We start from the raw sequence: 14,818 nt of genomic DNA on the forward strand, positions 1-14,818 counted from the left end.
AATTGTTTCATTGTTTGTAATGGCATAGATTAGGGATTAATGAAGTACAACCATAACCACAATCATATAAACTGAAATCTATTTGATAGAAAAAAATTGGAGGGGGACATTTTGAGCAGATTTGAATATTGGGGGGGCGGGGGGCAAATTGTGTCCCAGAAATAAAATATTTAATTGCCTCGGCCAGTTTGTATTACCACGCCGATCATTGTGGGTTGATGTTAGCCGAGGTCAGAAATCGAATTCAGGTTGCGGGGTCCATCTGGCCGAGCGTTCACCACTGCGAGACACATGTTGAAGTTGAAGAACCCTTAAATAGTCTTGGCTGGTGATGTCAGATATTGTAATGAGTGTTAATGACAAAATACTTGCTATTGTGATTATCGTAATTAAATTAACCTGCTATTTTGAGCATAAATTCACCGAAGCAGCAAATAAAATACTTCCTCGCTGACAACCACGCGTCTCTTGGAGTTGTCTGGAGATCGCACCGAGACCCTGATGTCATTGCCGAGTGACGAGCCGCTTAGAAACACGCCGCGCCAGCGAATTGATGAGCGCTGAATCACCCATCCAGAGGGGCCGCATCCAGACTGAGCTAATTACCGCAGTAAGAACATTACTAGGATACGTTACTTGAGACCAAGACGGGGGGGGGGGGGCAGTTTTGTGGGTGCGGGGGAGGAAGGGCTGGCTGTCTTAACGTCCTGGCATGAGAGATCTCCCCCCCCCCCGCCGCCCCCAACAGAGGTGGCCAAATGAGTGAGTCACGATGCCAATATCAGCGCGGTCAATCCTATAAATATAATCACTGTGACAAGCCGTCTCTCACACACACACACGCGCGAGCGAGCTATACTCCAGCGTATCTGCCATAGCCCTCACACTCCGCCTCTTACAGGTGCATCATGAGGCCAGACGTGAGCATGTCCGGCAGTGGCAAGAGGACCTTGCGCTGCCAGGTGTTCGAGGAAAACCATCAGAAGAAGGAGTCTTACCGCGCCGAGTGGGACGACACGACCGTGAGCCACGTGGCTGAGAGCGCGTGAGTTGCACAACAGGGGCTATTGCCTCCTCACTAACACACTCGCTCACTCACTAACACACTCGCTCACTCGCTTACTCACTAGCACACGGGCACACTCACTCACTAACACACTCACTCACTATCACACGGGCACACTCGCTCACTCACTAGCACACTCGCTCACTCACTAACACACGGACACACTCGCTTACTCACTAACACACTCACTCACTATCACACGGGCACACTCGCTCACTAACACACTCGCTCACTTACTAGCACACTCGCTCACTCACTAGCACACTTGCTCACTCACTAACACACTCGCTCACTCACTAGCACACGGACACACTCACTAACACACTCACTCACTAGCACACTCGCGTACTCACTAACACACTCGCTTACTCACTAACACACTCGTTCACTCACGAGTAAACTCGCTCACTCACAAGCACACTCGCTCACTCACTAACATACTCGCTCAGTCACTAACACACTCACTCACTAGCACACGGGCACACTCACTCACTTACTAGCACACTCACTAGCACACTCGCTCACTCACTAACACACTCGCTCACTCACTAACACACTCACTCACTAGCACACGGACACACTCGCTTACTCACCAGCACACTCACTCACTAGCACACTCGCTCACTCACTAACACACGCTCACTCACTAACACACTCGCTCACTCACTAGCACACTCGCTTACTCACTAACACGCTCGCTCACGCACTAACACACTCACTCACTCACGAGCACACGGACACACTCGCTTACTCACTAGCACACGGGCACACTCACTAACACACTCACTCACTATCACACAGGCACACTCGCTTACTCACTAACACACTCGCTTACTCACTAACACACTCGCTCAGTCACTAACACACTCGCTCAGTCACTAACACACTCACTCACTCACTAGCACACGGGCACACTCGCTCACTCACTAACACACTCACTAACACACTCACTCACTAACACACTCGCTCACTCACTAACACACTCGCTCACTCACTAGCACACGGACTAGCACAGGGCACACTCACTCACTAACACACTCACTCACTATCACACGGGCACACTCGCTTACTCACTAACACACTCGCTCACTCACTAACACACTCACTCACTAGCACACTCGCTCACTCACTAACACACTCACTCACTAGCACACTCGCTCACTCACTAACACACTCGCTCACTCACTAACACACGGGCACACTCGCTCACTCACTAACACACGGGCAGACTCGCTCACTCACTAACACACTCGCTCACTCACTAGCACACGGGCACACTCGCTTACTCACTAACACACTCGCTCACTCACTAACATACTCGCTCAGTCACTAACACACTCACTCACTAGCACACGGACACACTCGCTTACTCACTAGCACACTCACTAGCACACTCGCTCACTCACTAACACACTCGCTCACTCACTAACACACTCACTCACTAGCACACGGACACACTCGCTTACTCACCAGCACACTCACTCACTAGCACACTCGCTCACTCACTAACACACGCTCACTCACTAACACACTCGCTCACTCACTAGCACACTCGCTTACTCACTAACACGCTCGCTCACGCACTAACACACTCACTCACTCACGAGCACACGGACACACTCGCTTACTCACTAGCACACGGGCACACTCACTAACACACTCACTCACTATCACACAGGCACACTCGCTTACTCACTAACACACTCGCTTACTCACTAACACACTCGCTCAGTCACTAACACACTCGCTCAGTCACTAACACACTCACTCACTCACTAGCACACGGGCACACTCGCTCACTCACTAACACACTCACTAACACACTCACTCACTAACACACTCGCTCACTCACTAACACACTCGCTCACTCACTAGCACACGGACTAGCACAGGGCACACTCACTCACTAACACACTCACTCACTATCACACGGGCACACTCGCTTACTCACTAACACACTCGCTCACTCACTAACACACTCACTCACTAGCACACTCGCTCACTCACTAACACACTCACTCACTAGCACACTCGCTCACTCACTAACACACTCGCTCACTCACTAACACACGGGCACACTCGCTCACTCACTAACACACGGGCAGACTCGCTCACTCACTAACACACTCGCTCACTCACTAGCACACGGGCACACTCGCTTACTCACTAACACACTCGCTCACTCACTAACATACTCGCTCAGTCACTAACACACTCACTCACTAGCACACGGACACACTCGCTTACTCACTAGCACACTCACTAGCACACTCGCTCACTCACTAACACACTCGCTCACTCACTAACACACTCACTCACTAGCACACGGACACACTCGCTTACTCACCAGCACACTCACTCACTAGCACACTCGCTCACTCACTAACACACGCTCACTCACTAACACACTCGCTCACTCACTAGCACACTCGCTTACTCACTAACACGCTCGCTCACGCACTAACACACTCACTCACGAGCACACGGACACACTCGCTTACTCACTAGCACACGGGCACACTCACTAACACACTCACTCACTATCACACAGGCACACTCGCTTACTCACTAACACACTCGCTTACTCACTAACACACTCGCTCAGTCACTAACACACTCGCTCAGTCACTAACACACTCACTCACTCACTAGCACACGGGCACACTCGCTCACTCACTAACACACTCACTAACACACTCACTCACTAACACACTCGCTCACTCACTAACACACTCGCTCACTCACTAGCACACGGACTAGCACAGGGCACACTCACTCACTAACACACTCACTCACTATCACACGGGCACACTCGCTTACTCACTAACACACTCGCTCACTCACTAACACACTCACTCACTAGCACACTCGCTCACTCACTAACACACTCACTCACTAGCACACTCGCTCACTCACTAACACACTCGCTCACTCACTAACACACGGGCACACTCGCTCACTCACTAACACACTCGCTCACTCACTAACACACGGACACACTCGCTCACTCACTAACACACGGGCAGACTCGCTCACTCACTAACACACTCGCTCACTCACTAACACACGGGCACACTCGCTCACTAACACACTCGCTCACTCACTAACACACGGGCAGACTCACTCACTCACTAACACACGGGCACACTCGCTTACTCACTAACACACTCGCTCACTCACTAACACACTGGCACACTCGCTCACACACTAACACACGGGCAGACTCGCTCACTCACTAACACACTCGCTCACTCACTAACACACGGACACACTCGCTCACTCACTAACACACTCACTCACTCACTAGCACACTCGCTCACTCACTAACACACTCGCTCACTCACTAACATACTCGCTCACTCACTAACACACGGGCAGACTCGCTCACTCACTAACACACTCGCTCACTCACTAACACACTCGCTTACCCACTAACACACGGGCACACTCGCTTACTCAATAACACACGGACACACTCGCTCACTCACTAACACACGGGCACACTCGCTCTCAAACCTGCAAAGACGACGAAGATTCCCCCGTATAGCCTCAACAGACTAACACGCAGGCTTTTGCGACCAATATCATACATAAGAGGTTTTTTTGGGTTAGATCTAACCCAAAAAAAACCTCCATTATGGCTGTAACACGCTGTTGGGGCAAGTGCTGTTAGCGAGTAGCACCTATGAAGGGCACGGCACACGAGGGGGTGGGTGGTCAGCACCACGCCCGGTCACCTTTGTCTCCCCAGTGGCGATATTTTACTCACTGCACCAGGTACTCATTTAAGGCTGAGTCGACCTAGGGGAGTCCTACTACCGGTTCAGATATTCGTCATTGGTGTTGGCCGTGAACAAATACACTCACAAATGCACTCACATACACATTCACAAATACACTCACACACTCACAAATAGACTCACACACTCGCAAATACATTCACGTACACTCACAATTGCACTCACTTACACACTCACAAATACTCACATACACACTCACAAATACATTCACATACACTCACAATTACCCTCACTTACACACTCACAAATTATCATGCACACTCACAAACTCACATACACTGACAAATACACTCACTTACACACTCACAAATACTCACTTACACACTCACAAATACACGAACAAACTCTGACACACCTGACACTTAAAAACACATTCACACGCACACTCTCAAAAACATTTTCAGAAAACTCTCTCTCCGTCTCACGCAAGATCACGTACACACTTACAAAAACACGGTCTCACACTCGCATATTCTCTTTTGCAAACATTCTCCCGCACACGCACACACACGGGCACATCTCCTATGTAGCCATATAGACTGTTGTGACAAGTGTCGTTAGAAAGAACTTGGCATGGTGAACTCACTCACCCACCTACCCAAACACACAAGCAAACAGGCACTCACGTATCCACCACCAACCAACTCACCCACGCTCACTAAGCCACCCACCTATACACTCACCAATCCACTCACGCACTCACGCACTCACTCACCTGTCCGTCCCACCATCCTAACATCATTCCTCTCGTGCCCACTGCGCGCACGCACAGGACCAACCTTCGGGAGGCGAACACGGCGCGCAAGGAGAGCATGGAGCGCCGTGGTCAGATGTCCTTTTTGGTGCAGCGCTCCCCGGCGGGCCTCATGCGTCTGGGCGGCATCGGCTGGTGGGGCGCGGTGCCCTTCCGCGAGCACCGCGTGCTGCCCGCATCCCGTCCCGTGCTGCCCGTGCCCATCTTCACTCCGGCCAAAATTGGGCTGCCCAAGGCGTCCGAGCGCGAACCTACGCCGCTGCCCATCAAGGGCATGTTGGAGTTCGAGTCTGCCCTCGGAGCGCGCAATCAGGCGGCCACGGGATCCCCCACTCCCAGAATCACGGATCCCAAGATCGATCTCAAGTCGCCCGGGATCTACCCGGCGCTGGCTCGATCCAACAGCCAGCTCCGCAGCTAGACGCTCTGTTCGGTGCGATGCGCGCGTGCGTTTCATCAGTGGCTACGTTTCCATTGCAAATGTTTGTCCGATAAAGTTACACTGATAAACAAGCCAAGTGTGACAGGCGCAATAGAAACAGGTATCGTTTGCATACAACTGGTACTGTTGTGCAATTCTCCTAAATACGCCACGGTTTTAAAACGCTTGACTTATGAAAATTTCCATTGTCTATCGAATGCGAATCCGTTTGTCTTCATGCACACAGACACGGTCATTGCTGGCTAGCATAGTATATCCGGTATGTAAACATAGCCAGTGTCTCATTCATAGCCTCCAGACGCCTGGCTTCACCGCACGCACCACCGCGGTCCTTGCTGGCTATGTTAGTTAGCGAGTGCTTGAGTTGCCCTAAAGCCACAGCGTGCATAGACGCTACTTTGAGGTTGCATTCTAACCCAGGTGGACTCACCTCGGTGTGCATTTGGGTCTGTTTATATCTTTCCATCATAGTCTTTATTATTATTTAGTGAGTGTTATAAGTGGTAATTGTATAAATATAGTTTTTTGCTAACTATGCAGGTAGTTAATCCCGATGTGTGTATGTGTGGCGTACGTTTAAATTGTTTCTGAGACTATAATGTGTGGGATGGAAAGTCCCATTTCGGCTACAGGTTCCGCGTAATGAGCAAAGTGGTAAAGTGTGCAGTTTTAAGAGGTGGATTGAGAACGTTCGGACGAAGTGAAATGTTGAATGAAGGTTTGCAAAAGGTGGCACGGTAAAAATATATTTTGAGATTAATTGAGTGGTGGGTTGGTGGGTCCATGTGTATCTGATCCCATCATACAATGCTCCCCATCCACAATAAAAGCACTGCACCTGTGTTTGGAACCCTACAAGACGGCGCTGTTGGGCAAAGTTGTTCACGGTACATTACCTGACATCACCGGAATGGCCTCACAGCGGGTTGCTTTCATAAAAATACCACTGGCGCCATCAAAATACCGCACAAAAAACCACACATGTTCACATGTCAGTGACAGGAGGCGGTGGAACGCACGTGATGGAAACTTTGTATGGACTTCAACTTCAATTAAATGTCGCCACTGCGGCGCCCCTGCATTTGCCCTCATGCTGCAGGAATGATAATTATACAGCATTGTGATATTTAACTAAATTGAGAAAATATGCCAACAAGCGCTACATTGATATTTTCAGACTAAAACAACTATTGTGAGGTACAGTGGATTTTTTATATATTCTCAAAGCCTTACTAAACAGAATGGCTCGGATCGGTATGAAGTGAAAAAAAGTGAACACAAAGTGAATATTGCAGGATGCATAATGAACCTGGTTCTAACGGATGCACTGTTACTCCACGACCGCAGTCAAGCGACACGTGGATGGATATTTTGTGTCTCTGCACTTGTGGGAAATAAAAGCGTGACATAGATGGAACGATGTCAAGCATTGCTGTTTTTTTTATATAAACATTGGACTGCATTTGTCTTCTGCCGCGCGAATTCATATTCTCGCAACACAAATCACGACACCTTTGAGCAAACACCACAAACAAGACCCTCCTCAAAAACATCACTTGACAGTAAAGGGCGCGGCTTTCACAGATACACACATCCATGTCACTTGCTGCCCCAGGTGAGGGTTCAACTCACGACCTTCAGATTATGAGAACAACGGACTGAGGACACAAAAACTAAAAGTGTGGCTTGTCCTTGAAATATCAGTCTACATTCATGGGTGGGGTACCCTGGTACAGTAAATCCGGGTGTTTTAAAATCTAAAAACCCAGTTATTTCCATGAAGACCAAATGTATCCCATTTACCGCTTGTGGTGCCACTGCTTTTTTCCAAATTGCATGTTACATATAATCGATATTGTAACTACAAGAAGAAAGAGCAGACCTGCTCGTGATTCCACGCTGCGGTTCTGTGCAGCACCAAACGGGGACACGTTGGCGCCTCTCTGCTGCGGTGTGGAAATGCAGCCAACGCCAAGTCACAAAAAACCCCAAACCTTTCGTCAGTAACACTAATGCATGGCTTTAAAAATAAACAAAACGTATTGAATAGGCGACGTTTAGGATAATAATTGAGGTTTCTTTGTTACGTGTTCTTGTGCACCACTGTAAACGCAGCATCGCCAAAGAATGTGTTACACGCATTCTTTGGGTCTTTCGCTAAAGTCACGCAGATCGGTTCAAAGAAAATAACAAACAAAAAACTACGTTTCGATCGCAACACAAGCATTGCGATCGAAACGTAGTGGCCTCGTGATCACTGCGGTGGCCTCGTGATCACTGCGGTGGCCTCGTGATCACTGCGGTGGCCTCGTGATCACTGCGGTGGCCTCGTGATCACTGCGGTGGCCTCGTGATCACTGCGGTGGCCTCGTGATCACTGCAGTGGCCTCGTGATCACTGCAGTGGCCTCGTGATCACTGCAGTGGCCTCACATCGGGGGCCCTGCTCACTGGTCGTGGTGCGTTCTCTATTCAGGTAGGTACTGTATCTTCACCAGCCCGCAGTGGCCAATCTGGGGAAGTATGTCCAAACAATCCCCACCCCCCTTACTTAGACGTTAAACCTAAACCATGCCCACAATGGGGCCGTCCATAAATGACGTCACGCACCTAGGAGAGGGGGGGGGTCAGACATTTGTGACGATGTGAGGGGGGGGGGGGGTTGAGAAATATGACGTCACATCAAAATGAGCAACTAAAAAAATATATAGACAACACGTTCTACTTAATTAAATATACTTTTTAATAAATGTTTTATCCTACATCAGAGTGCAGCGCCACATTAAATACGCACTACAATGACAAAAGTTTAAAGCGATTTGAAGCATTTTTTTTGGGGGGGGGGCAGAGCTTTGTCACGTCATATTTGAGGGGGGGTCTTACTTTTTGTGACGCCGTGTGACGAGGGTGGGCGGTCATAAATCGTCCAAAATCGGATGACGTCTTTTATGGACGGCCCCAATACGCAGCAGCTCTGGCTCCACCGATAATGGGATCGGCCTGGATAGGTGGACACGAATGCCACCTTTTGCCGGTGGCTTATGCCGTGCACAACACGTGGACCCTGTCGAGTGAGCCAAATGTTGAACTGAAATACGCAAATTTGGGAAAGCACTTCTGAGCTGTCGTCAGATCTCAGGAGGCAGGAAACGATTGAGCCGAGACAGCTCTTGGTTGCACGATCACCGTGCATACCAGGTGTTACAGACGAAAACCCTCCGCGACCCACACGGTTTGGGGAATCCTTCATCCAGCAGCGAATTAGCTGAGAGGTTGCACGCGTGGCATGTTCATGACGATCTTGCTGTGGGCTATTTATTTATTTCGCTAGTTCACTCAGGAAAGTCACGCTTTATTAGGAGGGTCCGACAAGGGTTGTTCTTTTTCAGTAGGGGCGGTGATTGCGATGTATAATGCCAAATTGGTGATCGAAAACACCTGCAATAAACCGCGGCTATTGTTGATTCTCAGGTGACGACACTCGCAACACATTCCACGCAAGAGAGGAAGCCGCTATTTTTTGAACCCAGCGTCTTTCCGTGAAGCTCCCAGCAGACAAAGCGCGCTGTGTATTTGTGTCCTTCAGAGACAGGGCCGGGCTCAAAGGCATCTGCAGCAGCAGTGAGCCAATTAGAAGTAACCATCGAGGCAGGACTTTCATTCACTGCGTGAGGCCTACGAACTTTGCTTTTGTGATGCAGTAATCGTAAGGCATTCAAGCGAAACGCGGACGACATTGTGCCAGTGTAATTAGCCAGCCTGTGCCGATGACAAACTCGCCAAGTCACCGTTTAAATTTAGCCCACCTTGAAGTTATCGCTCAGAATGCGACAACTGCATTTCCAAAAACATTGCTCCGACAGTCGAGACGGCGATATTTTCCAATACAGCAACCCGAGTCCAAAATAAATTCGAGCAAACAGCGCTGTAAACTGCCTATTAACTGTATCTATGTGCCCTCTGTGGACACCCCCCCCCTTCCCCCCTTTGAGGAAATACAAAATACAAGACGCACTCTCAGCGCTGTCCTCGGTTACCCTGGGCTGTGGGTAAATAACCTTGCACAGACAACTGTAAACTTGACTTCAAAAGACACCAGGCTATATTTAAAAAAAGAAGTTACCACTCAATGTGCCACTGCTCTAAACCAGAAAGAGTGTAGGCCCGTCGTAAGATAACGCTTTGGGACATGGCCTCTGTTCACGGGAGCAGGAAGAAACGGTGAGTAGCTAATAGATGGATATCGCACTTTGCAATACATGCCTGTGATCTCTGTTAGTCACCTCTGTCCGACTTCAATCTCTCTCTCTCTCTCTGCTCTGAAGAAGGGCCTTTACCAAAACGCTAGTCCATATTAGTCTACGACTGTAGATAACCAGGCAAAATGAACTACAGGACATTATTGTAAAACTTCACAAAGAAGGTTGCAAAGTTGGGCTTAAGATATATAAGCTAAAGAATAAGAGATAAACAACAAGTCTTACAAATAAAATAACACAAATTGTTGCAGGGATTCAACAGTGAAATAAAGTAGAATATGTACACTTCGACAATTCATGAATGTGGATCAGTTTCAAATTCATGAAATAGAGGCAAACAATCGTAGGATGGAGAGCTTTTGCAGAAAAAAACGCTCGACAATTGATTTGCAGAACCATTCCAGCCAGTGCGTTTAATTTGCAAAAGGACGGATCGTGAACAATGGACGCTGACAATAAAAATCACACAGAACAAGAGCTGAAAGGTGCAAAGTCAACACGCTTGGAATGACACAGAGACAGAAGGAGCACATGGTTCAGAGAAGAAAGATAAACCAGAGGCATTGCATTGTCCAGGAGAGTGGCGTTTGGACAAGGCACGGCGCTCAAAAGGTTGATGGCCTTTGGAAAATACTGAACTATATTGTGTTTGGAATGGCAGCCACAGGACACAATGCAATTGCAAAGATGACCACTGTGCAGATGGAGCGATGAGTGAGATCAATTCATGTGCAGGCATTAGACGGATTGTGGTATTGTAGAATTATGAGAGGGTGGCAGTGGCACGGGGGAGACCATAATCCAGCAGAGGATAAGCCATGGTTGATTACGACGAAGTTGGTGATGAAGATGGATTTGTTGATTTCGATCTGTGCTTGTACCAAGTTGCCAGGCGTCGGCAACCTGCGACTCTTCAGAGCCTGCTTCGTGACGCCACGTACTGAGGACCACCACCGCCTCGTATTCACCACCACAGGGCAATGCGGCTCTTAAAATATAGAAGTTTCTTTTTGACCGAATGCTAAAGAAATGCCTCGTGTTGTTTTGGTTGCCGACCTCTGTCCATTGCCGATGCAGTCCCTGAATGTGTCGCGTTGAATTTGAACACCGCGCCAGCTGCAGTTGAACAAAGCATGCATCGCCGCTCGCCATCTCCAGGGGACTTGTGCACAAGAAGAGACGTTTCGAGGGGAAAACACAGCGTACACACACAAACAGCACACACAGCACACACACACAGCGTACACACACACAGCGTACACACAGCACACACACAGCGTACACACACACACACAGCGTACACACAGCGTACACACAGCACACACACACAGCGTACACACACAGCGTACACACAGCACACACAGCGTACACACACAAACAGCACACACAGCACACACACACACAGCGTACACACACACAGCGTACACACAGCACACACACAGCGTACACACACAGCGTACACACACCGTACACACAGCGTACACACAGCACACACAGCGTACACACACACAGCGTACACACACACACAGCACACACACAGCACACACAGCGCACACACACACAGCGTACACACAGCACACACAGCGTACACACAGCACACACAGCGTACACACACAGCACACACAGCGTACACACACACACAGCGTACACACACAGCGTACACACACACAGCACACAGCGTACACACACAGCACACACACACAGCGTACACACAGCGTACACAAACACAGCACCCGCACACAGCGTACAGACACAGCGTACACAGACACAGCGTACACACACACAGCGTACACACACACAGCGCATACACAGCGTACAGACACAGCGTACACACACACACAGCGCACAGACACAGCGTACAGACACAGCGCATACACATCCAGCGTACAGACACAGCGTACACACACAGCGCACACACACACAGCGTACAGACACAGCGTATACACACAGCGCACACACACCCAGCGTACGACACACAGCGTACAGACACACAGCGCATACACAGGGTACAGACACAGCGGTTGTATTTGGTTTCAGGACAACAACAGATGCCCCCTGCAGTTTTCCGTGGAGGCGATATCCTCCACTCCGTCCCGATAGCCAAAAATACCAGTGTCACCAACAACAAACGCGTTCTGCAAATGCCCCTGAATGTGACGGGGGAAGGGCTGGAGGCGGTGATGGGGGAAACTTTCAGCAGCCAAACACTCGAAACGCGATGTCTCTAAATGTGGAGAGAAAACCAAAAGAAAATACACACGACCACGGGGAGCGAGACACGCAAACTCCAAATATACAGCAGCAGCAGGCGTTAGGGTCGGGATTAAACCCACGACCTCCTGTACACCGGGCGAGGTCGTTAACATCTCCTAGCCACCGTGGCGCTATAGTCATTCAAATACAAAAAAACATCAGAAAACATTTTTTAATGTGATTTTCATCAGGCCCCACAGTGTAAAGTGCAGTCTCCATATCTTATGAATTCTCTCATAATAACTCATAATAAAGGTTTTTGGGTTAGATCTCGTTATTTTTAAATGTGTCGTAACCCTCCACCACTCGACACGGCCAATCAGCAAAAAAGTGTCACGTTGACAAAAGACAAATAATTCACTACTTTAGCCCACCGGTGTGTTGAAGAGTGAATCCACAACATTTACAGTTTGAGTACGACGTTTCGCTGGTAATTACATCCAGCATCATTGGGCAATTCGCCAGAATGGTAAAGCCCTCACTTGCTCCCGGTCTTAAATAGAGCAGCAGGGTGAGGTCATCGTTTAACTCATTTCTCTCTCTGACCTCTCCATTTACTATGAAGCACATTGCCCAAAAACGTCGCCTTATTATACTGTAGTTTCATGTTGAAGGCCACTTTCTTAGCGAATGTTTGGAGATTCTCGAAAGCAAAAGGGCCATTGCAGCTACATTTGCGTAGTCACCTGACCATCAACACTTTACCTTTAAGCTGTATTTAAAAGCACACGCATTTTTCCTGAAAATCATACTGTGCTATACATTACCATAGAAAATGTTTGACAATATACTAGTTTGATGAGTAATAGCTATATTTTTGATAGCACTTTCATTACTTATTAACTTTATCGTTTAACACGTAGGCTTTCGCGAGCAATATCATCCATAATACAGGTTTTTTTTGGCTTTTTTTTGGTTGAGATCGCGTTAGATTACACGATCTAACCCAAATAAAACCTGTATTATGAATAACTTTATCGTTATTTCACAAATATGACCAGGAAATGAAACAAGAAAGACCAAACGAGCAACGAAGACTCGTGGCGGACCTAATGCAAAAGGGGCAATATGATGACCGTGGATGGCATTGCACGATATAGCATTATATCACGATATAGCATTATATCACGATATAGCATATCACGATATAGCATTATATCACGATATAGCGTTATATCACGATATAGCGTTATATCACGATATATCGTAACATCATGATATAGCATTATATCACGATATATCATTATATCACAATATACCATATCACGATATAGCATATCACGATACAGCATTATATCACGCTATAGCATACCACGATATAGCAGTATATCACGAAATAGCAGTATATCACGATATAGCATTATATCACGCTAGAGCAGTATATCACGATATAGTATACCACGATATATCGCGATATTTCTGCAACTCGATCTACCATGCACGCTTAAATGGAGTGATGTCCAATCGAGCCGTCTGCGGATGAACTGTAGTTGACACTGAAACTTCAGAAACATTCTGTGGGAAATGTGTATATATATATTAATAAACTAAAATGTGCAAAGACGCCACGAAGGCTGGAGGCACACGCAGGCTGGTGCACAGCAACAGATGCGCGTGCTCATCCAGTGAGCCACGATGCCGAAGGGTGAGCATTCCAACATTCTCCGGATCTGAGACGCTCCTGGAAGACGCACCCCAAACTTGTGTGCCCGGGTGTCATGTTTATCAAAGTGTGATCACACTCACGCACACCAACCGTATTATAAGACATTGCCAAACGTTTTGCTTTAAATACAGGTGGGGGGGGGGGGGGTCTTATTAAAATTGGTCAGCATTTTCAGAATGGACTACCAGCTCCGAAAGTCACGAACGAAGGTCGGTCGAGCCAGGAGATATTCAAGGGACATGAAGCAGAATATTCCTGTCGCTGACTAATGGAAACATTCCATTTCCTTGGCTCGGTAAATCGCACGGCGACGAACACGCGCAAAGGACACTCGAGGTTATTGATGCAGTGCTGGCATGACAGGAACGTCCAAGTGGACCGAGTTGGCAGAGCAAAGCAGCGTCACAGCCCACCTGTCGGGTAGCCACATGAATCCCAAATGCAGCGAGAGCAAACCCGCGAGCTTGTTAGATCCAGCATCTCAGACAGACTGTTATTTTGGCAGTAATTTACTGAAAACGTTATAAATGGTCCAATTTGTAAAACAAAATAAAAAATGCATGTCGGTGTTGATTTACG

General features: G+C 48.2%; 1 protein-coding gene across 1 annotated transcript; it reads left to right on the forward strand.

Annotated features, from left to right (window-relative positions):
- The first annotated feature begins 802 nt into the window (after positions 1–802).
- On the forward strand, positions 803–7,479 carry TCAP (titin-cap). Its single transcript, XM_032965753.2, has 2 exons — positions 803–1,045; positions 5,639–7,479. The coding sequence occupies exons 1-2, from the start codon at positions 909–911 to the stop codon at positions 6,039–6,041; spliced, it is 540 nt and encodes a 179-aa protein (XP_032821644.1). The 5' UTR covers positions 803–908; the 3' UTR covers positions 6,042–7,479.
- Positions 7,480–14,818: the final 7,339 nt, after the last annotated feature.

The sequence above is a fragment of the Petromyzon marinus genome, chromosome 34, assembly GCF_048934315.1.
Source record: "Petromyzon marinus isolate PM22_M1 ecotype Great Lakes invasive population chromosome 34, UKy_Petmar_22M1.pri1.0, whole genome shotgun sequence".
Taxonomy (NCBI): domain Eukaryota; kingdom Metazoa; phylum Chordata; class Hyperoartia; order Petromyzontiformes; family Petromyzontidae; genus Petromyzon; species Petromyzon marinus.